Source organism: Nylanderia fulva, unplaced genomic scaffold, assembly GCF_048542155.1.
Source record: "Nylanderia fulva isolate GAGA-0341 unplaced genomic scaffold, ASM4854215v1 Scaffold39, whole genome shotgun sequence".
NCBI classification, from domain to species: Eukaryota; Metazoa; Arthropoda; class Insecta; order Hymenoptera; family Formicidae; genus Nylanderia; species Nylanderia fulva.
Genome location: NW_028190466.1, coordinates 844,698 through 860,875, shown reverse-complemented (window position 1 = coordinate 860,875; position 16,178 = coordinate 844,698). Strand labels below are relative to the sequence as shown.

Sequence of the window (16,178 nt, the reverse complement as noted above, 5' to 3'; positions counted from 1 at the left end):
TTTTACAAAAATATCTATTTACTAGTCTTAACTGTTTGACGAAAAAGTTATAAGGCTAAAATGGTCAAAAAGTGAATATTTTTTAATTTGACATAATCTTACATAAACTATGAAATATATATATCTCGTAAAATATTCATTTTTCAATGATCTTATCTTAATACCTTTATGTACAAAATAATGAGAGGAATCAATTGCTGTAAAGAAAAGTTATTTTTTCAATATATAAGTGTACAATTTATTTTGAAGATATGTCAAGAATATGAAGCTTAAGAGTATTTATATAATTGTTCTAAAAGAATTCCAAAAACAGTTTTATGATTAATTTAGGTTCCACTTTTGGGTGAAAAATGGCATATATTTAATATCCTCTTTTTTTGATAGAATGAAGAATATTTCTATATTATATAGAATATTTCTATATTATATAGAATATTTCTATATTATATAGAATATTTCCATATTTGACTTCCATATATCTATATTATTCCGTACTTTCAGGAACTTCAAGCGAAGAACGAAGCTGCGAATGCGAAGTTGAGGCAGATGGTGAAGGATCAGCAGGAAGCGGAGAAGAAGAAGGTGCAGAGTCAAGAGATCCAGCAGCAGTTGGCTATTCAAACGGTCGCCATCAACCAGAAGAGAGATGACGTCATGGCGGATCTTGCTCTTGTCGAACCAGCCGTCATTGATGCTCAAACTGGTACGTATCTTCAACAATACATATATTGAATATCACTTGCGAAAATACTGAAGAAACAGAGGCAGCACATTTCTGTCTTTTTTTGTTGAATTATATTCTCTTCAAAATTGCGATCCACCACTTTGACTTGTACTGAAATGTCACGAGTGCAGCCGTGAAGGCGATTAAGCGGCAGCATCTCGTCGAGATCCGATCTATGGCGAATCCGCCCGTGGTCGTGAAACTGGCTTTAGAGTCCATATGCCTGTTGCTCGAGGAAAACGCGACAGATTGGAAGCAGATTCGTGCCGTTATAATGAAGGACAGCTTCATCCCGACTATCGTCAACTTCAACACCGAGAGCATCATGTAAGGGAAGCAACGAAGTGTACAACAAGCGGGCCTCTGTCTGGGATTCTAATATACAAATCCATCACTTGATAACAGCTTGATATACGTGTCTTCATTTCAGCTGTGTAATGATAAGACGTTTAACACATGTGCAGAGTGTTCTATAGGAAATTGCTGAAACTAATCAGCTGTCATTTTTTAATACAGGTTATTGAGAAAACAAAAATTGTGTTGAAGAATGGAAAGTCTACAGTTTTTAATGAATATAAATAAAATGTTTGTATACCAGTTTATTTGATTGAAAAGTAGTGAAAAGGTGTTAATAATCATGGTGTACAAACATTTTATTTATATCCATCCAAAACTGCAGACTTTCCTCTTTCCAACACAATTTTTGTTTTCTCCATGCATTAAAAAATGACAGCTGATTAGTTTCAGCAATTTCCTATGGAGCACCCTGTATATAACATATTGTATACATGTTACTTATATGTTGCCTCCTAACATGTTGAGGAAAGTCGCTCTCGCGGCCACTCTGTGACTTTACTCGTATAACTTTGCACATTCCTTTCTCCATGTACTACTAATAATAGTAATAATAATAATCGTGCCCCTTTGATTTTTCGTACAGCCGTGAAATCGATAAAGAAACAGCATTTAGTCGAAGTACGCTCCATGGCGAATCCGCCGGCGATCGTGAAGGTCGCGTTGGAGTCTATCTGCTTGTTGCTCGGCGAGAACGCCAGCGACTGGAAATCTATCCGCGCTGTCATCATGAGGGACAATTTTATCAATACCATTGTCTCTAATTTCAGTACCGAGGACATTACGTAAGCATGAATTCGTTCTCTAATCGTTTGATTTGACGCTGTATTATAGATATCGAGGGCCTAGTATATATATTTATTCTTGAATTATTTTAATTATTTATAATTAAAATTTATAATTATTTTAATTACTTTAATTCTCAAATAATTTATTTTAATTTTTTATTTTTATTTATAATTAATTTTTGAATATTGATATTTTAATTCTTGAATATATAAGTAGCTAAAATAATTAAATGTTTTGTATTATTTTTACTACTTATATATATTCACGAATTAAAATATAAATATTTACGAGTTAATTATAAATAATTAAAGAATTTACAAGGATTGAAATAATTAAAATAATTATAAATTTTATCTACTTATATATTCAAGAATTAATTATGTTTTTGCTAATTTCATTTCTTTTATCAACTCATTTGTTGAATTTGAAACGCACTGTTGTGAAAAAATATGAGTTTTTATATATAGCTTTCTTTTTAATATATTTTCTATATCGTAAAATTCGCGCTATGTAAGTATGTGATATAATTTCTTACAAATTGCCTGCATTCAAAATTTTAACAAAAGCTTTTCTTTAAAAATACACAATGTATATGTTAACAAATTTACTAAAGTTAACTACTGCTATTCTTTCATTGCATGTTAACAATGATTGATGAATTTGTTATTAACATTAAATTTTATTTATTGACAATAAAATGTTCTAATCAAATTGAACGTGATGTACATATTTACAAAATTTCTTAATTTATTATGTCCAATATAAAAAATTATATAATATATTATTCAAAATATTATATAAAAAAAAAAATATATATATATATATATATATATATATATATATATTCACAGTATTATAGAAAATATATAAATTACTTTAATATAACTTAAAAACACTAAATATCAAAACAGAGTCGAAAAAGTAGTTTTTATTATATCAAAAGCAATCAGAAAATAAATAAAAATTTTATTTAGTGACGAGGTGAGGGAAAAAATGAAGAGCCGGTATCTGAGCAATCCCGACTACAACTTTGAAAAGGTGAATCGCGCCAGTTTGGCTTGCGGTCCTATGGTGAAATGGGCCATAGCGCAGGTAATTTTTATTTCTTGAGAAAATATTTCAAGATTTATTTCTTTTTTTTTAATAAATTAAATTGGTATACAAACATTTTATTTATATCTATTAAAAACTGCAGACTTTCCTTCTTTCAACATAATTTTTGTTTTCTCAATAACTGTGTGCATTAAAAAATGACAGCTGATTAGTTTCAGTAATTTTCTATGGGACACCCTGTATATTATTTTTATCCAACATCGTCGCAGGAAAACAAACCATCATTTTATACAAATATATTTCCAGATCGAGTACGCTGACATGTTGAAGCGAGTCGAGCCGCTACGCGACGAGCTTCATTCTCTGGAACGTCAGGCGGAGACTAACAAACTGAAAGGCGAGGAGGTGAAGAACCTGATCGCTCAGCTGGAGCTGAGCATAGCCTCGTACAAGGAGGAGTACGCCCAGCTTATCTCGCAGGCACAGGCCATCAAGGCCGATCTCGAGAGCGTGCAAGCCAAGGTGGACAGATCGATCGCTCTGTTGAAGTCCCTGGTCATAGAGAGGGAAAGATGGGAAGCGACGAGCGAAACGTTCAAGAGCCAGATGTCCACGATAATCGGGGACGTTCTCTTGTCGTCCGCCTTCTTGGCTTACGCCGGCTATTTCGATCAACATGTAAGCAGTTTTTTTTGCATTTTTCCATGTGAAGAATAGCAAAATGACGTCATCAGCCGTTAAAATGACAGACCGTCACTTTGACGTCTAATAATGTTAGTTTGCTATTTGGGAAGTTTTATTTTCTAGGATATTCTTCAGAAATAATATTTTATATTTTAGATGTCATTAGATGGCAAAACAACGTCAAAGTGACGTCATTAGACGGCAAAGTGATGTCATGAAACGTCAAAGTGACGTCATTTTGATGTCTACTGACATTTAATATATAAAATATTTTCTGAAGAATATCCCAGAAAATGGAACTTCCCAAGTAGCAAACTAACATCATCAGATGACATCAGACGGCAAAGTGACGTCATTTTGACGTCTAATAATTAGTTTGTTACTTTAGAAGTTTTATTCTCTAGGACACTTCAGAAATAATATTTTATATATTAGATGTTATTAGACGTCAAAATGGTGTCACTTTGACGTCTAATGACGTCACTTTGCCGTCTAATGACGTCACTTTGACATCTAATGACGTTAAAATGACGTGCGCTTGCAATCTGGATTGATTATTGGATTCGACTCGGAAGTACTTGAATTTTATTTTCAGTATCGTCAAAACCTGTTCACCACGTGGTGCCAGCATCTGCACCACGCGAATCTGCAATTCAGGCCGGACATCGCCCGCACGGAGTACCTGTCGAATCCGGACGAGCGTCTGAGGTGGCAAGCGAACGCGTTGCCGACCGATGACCTGTGCACCGAGAACGCGATCATGCTGAAGCGCTTCAACAGATACCCGTTGATCATCGATCCGTCCGGCCAGGCGACGGAGTTCATAATGAACGAGTTCAAAGACCGGAAGATCACCAAGACCAGTTTCCTGGACGACTCGTTCCGGAAGAATCTGGAGAGCGCCCTGCGTTTCGGTAATCCATTGTTGGTCCAGGACGTCGAGAATTACGATCCTATATTGAATCCGGTGTTGAACCGGGAATTAAGACGTACCGGCGGACGCGTCCTGATCACGCTCGGCGATCAAGACATAGATCTGTCGCCGTCCTTCGTTATCTTCCTGTCGACGAGAGATCCGACGGTGGAATTCCCGCCCGACATCTGCTCCAGAGTGACTTTTGTCAACTTCACTGTGACCAGAAGCTCCCTGCAAAGCCAGTGCTTGAATCAGGTGCTGAAGGCCGAACGTCCGGACATCGACGAGAAGAGGTCCGACCTGTTGAAGCTGCAGGGAGAGTTTCACCTGCGGCTGCGGCAGCTGGAGAAGTCTCTGCTGCAGGCGTTGAACGACGCCAAGGGTAAGATCCTGGACGACGATTCCGTTATCACGACCTTGGAGACGCTGAAGCAGGAGGCCGCCGATATCAGCAAGAAGGTGGAGGAGACGGACAAGGTCATAGCGGAGATCGAGACGGTCTCTCAGCAGTACATGCCTCTGTCTCAGGCCTGCTCGAACATGTACTTCACGATGGACAGCCTGAATCAAGTACACTTCCTGTATCAATACTCCTTGAAAATGTTCCTGGACATCTTCACGTCCGTGTTACTACAAAATCCCAACTTGTCCGGCGTGTCCGATTACGGTCAACGGCTCACCCTGATCACGCGCGACCTCTTCACCGTGTGTTACGAAAGAGTGGCCCGCGGAATGCTGCACACGGACAGACTGACGTTCGCGCTCCTGCTCTGCCGCATCCACCTTAAGGGCATCCCCACGGAGTCCATGTACGACGGTGAGTTCACCTTCTTCCTGCGCGGCAAGGAGGGCGTGCTGAACATCCGGGCCCCACCGGTATCGAATCTCAGTTCCGAGCAGCAGGAAGCCATGATGCGCCTGGGCATAAGACTGCCGGCCTTCAAGAGACTCGCGGACAAGATTCAGGAGAACGCGGACTCGTTCGCCGCGTGGCTGCAGTCCCCCACACCGGAGACTTGCGTGCCCAAACTCTGGGACGAGGAGAAGCCGCTGTCGCCCACCGGGATAGCGATGCACCAGCTGCTGATAATACAGGCCTTCCGGCCGGATCGCGTGATCGCGGCCGCGTCCCTGGTCGTGGCCTCTGCTTTCGGGGACTCCTTCATGCCCGCGGCGGAGGCCGAGCTCGACTTCGCGTCCGTCGTGGAGAACCAGTTGAAGGCCACCGTGCCGGCTCTGCTGTGCTCGGTGCCCGGGTTTGACGCCTCGGGCCGAGTGGACGACCTGGCCGCTGAACTGGGCAAACAAATAGCCAGCATCGCTATAGGATCCGCCGAGGGATTCAATCAGGCGGACCGGGCGATAAACATGGCCGTGAAAGCCGGCAGGTGGGTGTTGCTGAAGAACGTGCACCTGGCCCCGCAGTGGTTAGTGCAGCTGGAGAAGAAGCTGCACAGTCTGCAGCCGCACGCTAGCTTCCGCTTGTTCCTCACTATGGAGATCAATCCGAAGGTACCGGTGAATCTACTGAGAGCCGGCAGGATCTTCGTGTTCGAGCCACCGCCCGGGATACGTGCGAACCTGCTGCGGACCTTCAGCACCGTCCCGGCTTCCCGGATGATGCGGGCGCCGAATGAGCGAGCTCGTCTCTACTTCCTGCTTGCTTGGTTCCACGCGATCGTCCAGGAGCGGCTGCGTTACGCTCCCCTGGGCTGGGCCAAGCACTACGAGTTCAACGAGAGCGACCTGAGGGTCGCCTGCGACACCCTGGACACGTGGATCGAGGCCACGGCGATGGGCAGGACGAATCTACCGCCCGAGAAGGTGCCCTGGGACGCCCTGGTGACCCTTCTCTCGCAGTGCATTTACGGCGGCAAGATCGATAACGACTTTGATCAGCGTCTGCTGGCTTCGTTCTTGCGCAAGCTCTTTACTCCGCGCTCGTTCGAGGCCGACTTCGCCCTCGTCGCGAATATAGACGGGGCGCAGAGCAATCAGAGACACATCACGATGCCGGACGGCACTAGGCGCGACCACTTTCTGAAGTGGATCGAGTCCCTCTCGGACAGGCAGACACCCTCCTGGCTTGGGCTGCCGAATAACGCAGAGAAGGTGCTCCTGACCACGAGAGGCACCGATCTAGTCTCCAAACTGCTCAAGATGCAACAGCTGGAGGACGAGGACGAGCTGGCGTACTCGAACGAGGAGTCCTTGGTCACACCGAGGGAAGCCGAGGCCGACGGCCGGCCGTCCTGGATGAGGACCTTGCACAACTCGGCCTCCACCTGGTTACAACTGCTACCAAAGAACCTGCTGATCTTGAAGAGAACGGTCGAGAATATCAAGGATCCGTTGTACAGATACTTCGAGAGGGAAGTCAACAGCGGGGCGAAATTACTTCAAGATGTTATCCACGATTTGGAGGATGTCGTATTGATCTGTCAAGTTAGTCAAGTTGATTGATTTTCTTTCAAACGATGGAATATATATTGGATAATCACATTTTGTTATTTTTGATAGGGCGAGAAGAAGCAAACCAATTATCACAGAACGATGCTATCTGAATTGGTGAAGGGTATTTTACCTGGAGGTTGGAGGAGATATACCGTGCCAAGAGGCTGTACGGTTATACAGTGGATCACCGATTTTAGTCATAGAGTCTCCCAGTTGCAGGAAGTCTCGCGTTTAGTCTCTCAGGGCGGAGCGAAAGAGATAAAGGTTTCTTTTTCATCTTTTTTCCTTTAAATCATCGTTGATGAGAGACTCGTCTCGCTATTTTATTCTTGTAATAGTACTTACTATTTCGATAGAAAGTACTATAATAGCACTATTATATATAATAGTACTTACTAATACTTATATTGCTTAATAGTAATTAATATAGTGATAGAGTACTTAATATAGTAACATAGCAATAATAGTATTTAATAGTACTTAAAAATAGTATTTAATTTTTAATAGTACTTAAATAGTACTTCATATTTAATAGTACTTAAATAGTACTTAATATTGAATAATATTTAAATAGTAGGTAATATTGAATAGTACTTAAACACTACTTCATATTTAATAGTACTTAAATACTACTTAATATTTAATAGTATTTAAATAGTACTTAATGTTTAACAGTACTTATATAGTACTTAATATTTAACAGTATTAAAATAGCACTTATAGTACTTATATAGTATTTAATATTTAATAGTTATAATATTTAATAATTCTTGTTATTCATAAAAGATCGAATCTTTTATACATGAGAACAAGTAGTTTCTCCATCTACTAGTACTCCATCTCTACTACTAGAACCCTAAGATAAAAAATCTATTTATGATACATGCAACGTGTAACTTCTCTTAAAAGATTTGAACATACTTGACCAAGTTCGAGTCTACTTAAAATTCTGTTTTTATTAATTTCGAAACAATCATCAAAATTCGAATCTACTTTGATAAGATACTTAATCCCATTGTTGATGACCTTCCATCTGTTAATCATCACTTGTTCACTACGTAAACCTCTCCTCGACTGAATGATCGACAATATTTCTCTTTTTCAGAGTTTCCCAGTCTGGCTCGGAGGCTTGTTGAATCCCGAGGCTTATATCACCGCGACCAGGCAGTGCATCGCTCAGGCGAACAGCTGGTCCCTCGAGGAACTGCAACTGAACGTGACCATCGGCGACGGCGACAACATTGCTACGGACGATTGCTCGTTCGCGGTGACCGGGCTGAAGCTGCAGGGCGCGCAGTGCAAGGATAATCAGTTGTACTTGACCTCGACCATCATGACCGACCTGCCGGTGACGATGTTGAGGTGGGTGCGATCGTCCACGGAGGAGATCCGGCGGGGCAAGCTGTCCCTGCCGGTTTATCTGAACAGCACCCGCACCGAGCTCCTGTTCACCGTCGATTTGAATATCGCTCCTAGTCAAGAACCGCACAGTTTTTACGAGAGGGGAGTCGCCGTCTTGACATCCACCGCTTTGAATTAATGTATTAATTAACAAGACAGCGTTTAGCGCGAATTGTTTACCGCTATATTATGTAACTCACTATATATTATGCAGGAACAATTGTAAAACGTCGCCACGCATGTTACAGGATGTAAGTTTGTAAAGAAAACGCGGGCACAGATAGTAACATGCTGCTACAAGAGTCTAAAAGAAGAGGAAATAAGCATTGAAAAAAATCTATACATATTTTACACGATTGCTTTCAACTTTTTAAGGGACTTTTCTGCTGAATGTATTTAATTATAGAAACAGAAATTATGTTCGCCGCGGTATAATTAAATGTACATCATATTCTCGTTTAATAGAATAATTAATAGCTTCATGAGAAGGAGGTTGTAATATATATCTATATAGTTTATTTTAATTTTTATATACGTTCAGAGACTTCCCCTTCTCTCAAAGTACGATATTATGAATATCGATGATAACTATGAATATATATATAAATATATATATATATATATATATATATATATATATATCGAGATATTATTATAGTGTTTATATAACACAGAATCTTAACTGGCATCTAATAAAGTCATACTGTAACTATACTATTTATCTCAGCTATTTGTAATTTAACTGCATATGTATATATTATCCCTAACATATATATTATATATCCTCTTATTTCTTCATTTATCATAATTTTATATAAGTTAAGCCAAAGATTATATAATTTGATAATTTTACTTTTTTATATGTATGTATCAATTTTTATTATATCGAAATAGATTTTGAAGGATAGATGTTGCTCGCAATTCAATAAGCTACGTCTTATCGCTATTAAAAAAAAAATGAAATGGTTCTTTGAAACTGGCCAAGGTGACCGGACCCTTTTATCGCTGTGCTTTATCTGCATGTAAAATTCTCAAGAGGTTTGCTTTTATCCTATCGTAAATATTTCTATAAAAAGATAATACTCTCCACTTATCATCTGATATACACGTTGATGCAATTAATTCGCGTTCTTATCACGCTTTTCTGTGTCATATGACACGGGAGAGGAATTTCATATACAGTGTTCCGAAATTCCTGCAACAGTCAAACATCTCGAAAACAAAAGCTTTTGGAAAAAATAATGTTTAATTCGACTATAAATTATTTAATGCGTCACTTAAAACCCTACAACTTTTATTTGAAATATTGTTTTCTCGACAAGCCTTGTTTCCGAAATATTTGATGTAGCTGTTGCAGGACTTTTAGGATAGTCTTTATATGGATGCACCATGCAGGACGCATGTGGAAAATAACGAAACGCCCAAGGAATTTTATTATTTCATATATAATTATCTTAAACATATTACATGTATATACTTTTTGTACAGCATTATATCGTATATGTCAAAGTTATTTTGCCCAGGGTATACGAATGTTAGAAATGCATCTTTTTTTTTACTATTATAGACGTCTGAAAAAGTTTGCATATTCAACATGAAAGTGTTCCAAATCTAGATTTTGTGTGCATATATGTAATACAAATTAAATATATAGAACACAATAACTTTGAACGGGAATAAGGGAACGTAATAATAATAAGAATTAATAATATAGGGAGATCATATCAAGAATATATAGTTATACAGAAATACTTTAGAGATTTAGACTATATTTCTTCCTAAAAGTAGGAAGATTTTACATGTGTCGACAAAAAGGCTTAAATTATTTATTTGAGAGAGAACTACTTAAAGAAAAGAACTAATATAGAATTCTATTTTCTACAGATTATACACATAACGTGTGAATTAACATCATCCCTATTTCCCATATGTTATACTGTTTTATTCTAAAATTGTCTTATACGCGATAAAGTGCTTCTTCATGTGATCTTTTACACTAAAATTCGTTGCAATCACTGAATGCTACTAACTTTAGTTTATCAAGATGTGCATGATCAATCGTTGCTATATATTACTCAAATTATTTGGAAAAAAAACAAAGAATAATATTACATCCGAGCACAGAATACGGAATTTGTATATTTATATTGTTTTATAAACTCTGTCTGCTTCCGATGTTTAAAAAATTATATATCTTTACACATACGTGAATACATGCTAATTTATTTGAAAATGGCTAATATATACACACACACATTTGCAGATAAATTAAATATATATTAAATATTTTAGAATTCTTCCGTGAAATTTAATTTTATTACTCGATATACACATACATGTACATTTATATATATATCTATATCGAGAAATTATTATAGCTTTTTTGAATTTATATAATAATCAATTTGTCAATGTTGAATGAAAACAATTTTCTTCACATTGTTGGTTTCATAAATATATCCAATACGAAAAACCTATGTATGTTCTTTTATGTTAGGTATGCTAAAGATTTTTCTTTCTCATCAATGGTTTTTTATCTGAAATCTGAATAATTTCAAATTTATTAAATTAAAAAATTTGTTATATGCTATCTACAAAATAATATTTCTAGTAATCGATTTTATATCAATTGTATAATTATTCTTCGGTGAGATATTAATTGTGAATCATATTTAATTGCTTTTTCTCAAACTTTGCATTGCAGTTCGTTGCACAGTGACAGAAGGCTTAAAGTGAAAATTGTGCCAACTTTTTGCGCTTCTATTATCACCGATATAATTTGTTTTATCAATCTAGAATACCCTGAAATGAAGTTAATTATATGTGATATTTAACGCAAAGTATAAGTATACTTGAATTTGAACTGAACTATTTCCTGATAGTTAGTTGATTGTGATTTAGATCTATATGACGGCTTAACGTAATTAATAATTATTGTTTTACATCTATGTCCATATTTCATTATAACACTAATGACTAGACTTCATGTCATGTTGCTATTTTCTTCAATATGCGGCATAATTTTGCCTTCATTTTTCAGCAAAGTATTGTAAAACAAAGCCAAAAACGTTGAAATAGCAACATCCCAGTTTGCAGGTACAATCTATCTTCGGCTTTTAATAATGACGTGATCTGTGACTCGCGCTATTTAATATATATATGTTATGAATATAAGAAAATTTGTGATATGTCACATGTGTTTTGCACACTGACTAACAATTTGCTTTTTACTAGTTATATCCATATATATATATATATATATATATAAATATTGTATATATATTCGAATATAGAAACACTTATTATTTGTACAACAATCAGAAAATACGTTCATCATATCAGTGCGAAATATTTTTGTTTACTATTAGACGAATGTAAAGATTTATTCCACTCAACAAGAATTCTTCAGCGTTCTTTTTCGCAATAGTTTGTACCTGCAGACCGGCCCAAGTAGCAAACTTACGTCATTTTAACGTCCAATGACGTCAGTTTGCTACCTAGGGGTGCGTCACATGAGTCCATGTCATCATTTAGTTTTGTTTTCCAAGTGTTAATGTATCAGTCTTCAATGACGATGAATGGAAAATGTCAGTAAAGCTTGCTTGGTTTTTATCACTACGGATAAAGACACTATGAAATGAATGCCTGTACAGAAGCCTTCACGGGTTGACGACAAACCGCGCAAATCTTCATCGCTTTCGCGCAGTCCGCGCAGGCGATCAAGTGTCCGCATGGCATGAACACCATTCGCAGTTCGCTGTTGTAGCATATCTTGCACATCCTCGCGTCCTTGTCGACTGGTTTGTCGCATTTCGCTTGGACGGCAGGTTGCTCCTCGCTCGAAGGGCTCGCGGTCTCCTCGTGGGAACTGCTGGAACTTTGCGGAGTACTTTCAACAGCACTCTCGTTGTGAGCCGCAGTAGATGTAGACGTCTGCTCTTGAACGGCTGGTTTCGTGACAGTTTCCTGGAAAAATCATTCAAAATTAGCATGCCAATTCAGCTTGCAAATTTAACAGGTTCATTCTACAGGATATATACTCAAATCTTGTAAATAAATTCCATGATTTTTCAGGTACTTAAAATTTAAGTATTTAAAACATTTTTAATAAAGTATATTTTTGTTATACATAATTTTTTAACATAAATAAAATATTTTTAATATAATAATCTAATATTGTATTTTATAATAAAATATATTTCAATATACTTTATATAAACCTAATAAATTTATATTCTTCAAAGGTAAATTTGAAAATAAAATCAAGGGGCAATTTTGTGAAAAATCCCTGAAAATTCAAAATAAATTCCACGAGTATTCCAGGTTTCTTCAGGGAGTATACACCCTGTTCTACAAATGTACAAGGAAACAAAAATTACCGGCTTGGCGTAAGTTCTTCCCACAATTTTGTTCACGTAATCCCTCCCCTTGATCATCAGCAAGTAGGAACAGTAGTCGAACCACTTGGCGTGCTGCTCCCAGGGATCATCCTCCGGTTCCCAGTCCCTCAGTCCTCCTCCACAGTGATAGCAGAGGGTCTGATCGCCGTTTCCGTTGTAGAAGAAGCCGGCGGTCGCGAGTTCCTCCTTGGTCTGCGACATCGCTTTTGGCCAGGTGTCGAATGTAAGCAACCTGGCGTCGTAGCTGGCGTATTCCGGATGCTTGGGGGCCCTCAGAGCATTGTTGGTGGTCTCCGCGCTCGGTTTTCTTCGCGCTTTCCACGCTAAACTCCTCGTTGTCGGGGCCGGAGAAGGGCATGTACACGGGTCCGTAAGGTCCGCAGACGTCCATCCCTTTGGGCACGGAGGCCGGAATCGAGTTGGGGTCCGCTCCGATGGGCACGTTGCCGCAGGGAACGTCGCGAACGAATCTGCATCTTCCGGACCATCGCTGGTGGTCGACCATGGGTTTGTCCTGCGGCTGCCACTGACAGATCTCCACGTGACACTCGAAGCACTTCACCTTGTCGCTCTGGCCGGTGTAGTAGAAGCCAGCCGCGGTCAGTATCTCCGGCTTCATCCACGTGCAGGACCAATTGTACTTCCTGAAGCTCTCTAACCGGGCGATTTCGAAGCGATAATCGATGTTGTCGACCTCGTCATTCGTCTTCTTGATGTCGTATAAGTGAGACGGTGTTATGGTTGCCCGCAAAGGATCCGGGGAGAAGATGTACCGTTCGATGCAGCTAGTCATGTTTGTACCGGAATTGAAAGAATGTTCCTGCGCTAGATCTGCAAAGAAGAGAGATGTTTTTTAAGTTTTCACATTAAATAACAATTTGTTAATTGCTCGATATTAGATTAGATTCACGTTCAATGGGAATGATATATGGAAGGAATTTTTATTGAATTTGAATGTAATTTTGAATGATACGCACTTCTTGTTTTTTTCTAGAATTTTTATCAAATGTATAATTATCTGAAATATTTGTACTGTAATAAAAATGTTATTAAAGAATAATTAATTGATTGACCATTTAAGGAATTAAGTTCTTTTTTTTTCATGTCTGCATTCTCGTTATGTGATGTTAGTTGAAATGGGAAGGAAAATTGTAATATTTCGACAAAATTTTGACAAATATTAGATTGCTCAAAGAATATATTCGTGTCTTCCTTTTGTTTTTTATTAGAATAAAAATTGTGCAGATTATTATACCAATTATATTAAAATTAGTTTCTTTTTCACAAAAAATAGTTTTAAAATTTATTTATATGCAAGTGTATTAATTTCAAAAAATTAAAAATAATATTTAGTGCTAATACACAAGATTTTAAATAAATATATATTATAAATAATAATATGGAATAAATAATAAAGATAAAATAATAATAATATGAAATAAAAACAGGGTTGGGAAGTAACGAGTTACTTGTAACGAAGTTACAGTTACAGTTACTTTTTTTCGGTAACTATAACTTAACTTCGTTACTTTTCTCCATCTGTAACTGTAACTGTAACTTAATTACATTTTTTTAGTATAACTAGTAACTATTTTAACAGTTACTTTATGAGTTACTTTTTTGAAAACATGCGCTAAAAGTATCGTTCAAGTATGGTAGCCGTTATATTGTTATTAAATTCTGATAACAGTAAACATATATATGATCTTCATATGATTTAATCTTTTACCTACAATTCTCATATATATTTAGTGTACATAAAATAATATAACACATAATTAAGATCGACCAATCACAGTCAATATTTAAAAAAATTCTTAAATGTAATAATTGGTCGATTTGCTTGCGACTTTGCGATTACCATTTAGTAAGTTACTAACTAATTGTTACTGTTGTTTATAAAGGTCATTTCCCAAGGAGAACAGAAGGTCAAAATTATGTCAATTTAACATCATATTGACTAAATATTGACCAAAAAATGACATAAATTTAGTCAATATGACATCAAATTGACATCATTTTGACTTTTCTGTTCTCCTTGGGTTCATACATTGATGGTAATTGCAAAGTCGCAAGCAAATCGATCAATTATTACATTAAAGAATTTTTTTTAATACTTGACTGTGATTGTGCATAAAATGTAAGCTTCTTATATTAAAAATAATGTATATTATTTTTAAAAAATAACTGAAAAGTGACGACTCGTTACTTTTTGAGTAACTGTAACTGTAACGAGTTATTTTTTAAAATCGGTAACTTGTAACTGTAACTAGTTACTTTTACAAAGTAACTTTCCCAACCCTGAATAAAAATATAAATTATATTGAAAACATAATATCAAATATTTGCGGGTTTAATCGAATCGAGATTGATTAATTGTAATGTTATCATTAATCGATTAATATGACGTCATCATTAATCGATCTCAAATCGATTTAAATATCCTACAATTAGTGCTTTCGAATAAAGCAGATTTGATCGATTCGAGATCGATTATCGATCGACCAATCACAACCCTTTATTTTTCAGAAAAATGCTACTTGGCCAATGACGTCGATAATCGCTCTTAAATCGATTAAATCTGCTTTTATTTGAAAACTGTATGCAAAGATAATAAAAGATGATGCTAATAATATTGATTCGATGGGTTTCAATATTCATTGTCAGCGTCGGAGAACACGTGTAATTGGAAATGCCAATTCATTTTTGATCATTTGACGTCTTTCGACGTTAAAAAATGAGCTAGTGTAAGAAGATATTTTCGGTCAATTATTAGAGGTGCTTCTTTGCTCATCCACCTTTCATTTCTCTTACTCAAAAAAATCATTAGTTTCGAAAGCACATGCACTCATATTACAAATTGCGATATGCATACATATGTTAGATCACGTGACGTGACCACACTTCCTTTTCTCCTTCCGCTGATAGAATTTATTCATACATATAACCATAAAATATAATTTAACCTATAACAAACTAATATAATAACCTATAATAAAATAAAATATAAAAAAAGCTATAATAAAATAATCTATAATAAAATATAACCTATAAAACATAATCCATGTACGATATCGACAAATTAATAATGCTAATGGAGTACCCAGAATTTGTGTCACTAAATAAATAAATATATATCAAAGCTGAAGGGAGAAAACACGTGGTTGAATTAGAAGAGAATACCTTTTTTTACATGATGCACACACTGCCATATAACTGTAGATAACATGTTTGAACTGTTTGAAGTGAGAAATAAAAAGACATGAGAAATGCCGACTATAGTTGGAGGAGGTTGAAGAAGGAACAAACTTTCAATGCACCGTCAGACTTCTGACTGTGAGGCACGAACTATAGATTATTAAGCTACAGTGGGAAAGCAACGTTGCCACATCCACTTATTCTG

The 16,178-nt window shown here is 37.0% G+C and overlaps 2 protein-coding genes across 9 annotated transcripts in view; one reads left to right on the top strand and one right to left on the bottom strand.

The window, feature by feature from the left end:
• Positions 1-10,592, top strand: part of Dhc64C (dynein heavy chain, cytoplasmic) — a 27,144-nt gene extending 16,552 nt beyond the window's left edge. For 4 of the 8 annotated variants that reach the window (XM_029321682.2, XM_029321680.2, XM_029321678.2 and 1 more), the window contains 7 exons: positions 502-703; positions 856-1,051; positions 2,842-2,959; positions 3,227-3,598; positions 4,200-6,965; positions 7,041-7,238; positions 8,080-10,592. In XM_029321682.2, coding sequence (XP_029177515.2) covers positions 502-703; positions 856-1,051; positions 2,842-2,959; positions 3,227-3,598; positions 4,200-6,965; positions 7,041-7,238; positions 8,080-8,514 — 4,287 coding nt within the window. In that variant the 3' untranslated portion in view covers positions 8,515-10,592. Of the gene's footprint in view, positions 1-501; positions 704-855; positions 1,052-1,664; positions 1,864-2,841; positions 2,960-3,226; positions 3,599-4,199; positions 6,966-7,040; positions 7,239-8,079 lie in introns of all 8 variants that reach the window. The other 4 variants (XM_029321675.2, XM_029321681.2, XM_029321679.2 and 1 more) reach the window with 1 other exon arrangement.
• Positions 9,802-16,178, bottom strand: LOC114945449 (baculoviral IAP repeat-containing protein 7-B-like). Its single transcript, XM_029321683.2, is given in 4 exon segments — positions 9,802-12,341; positions 12,755-13,075; positions 13,077-13,606; positions 15,959-16,178. Coding segments are annotated over 4 exon segments (1,233 nt in total). The 5' UTR covers positions 16,005-16,178; the 3' UTR covers positions 9,802-12,005.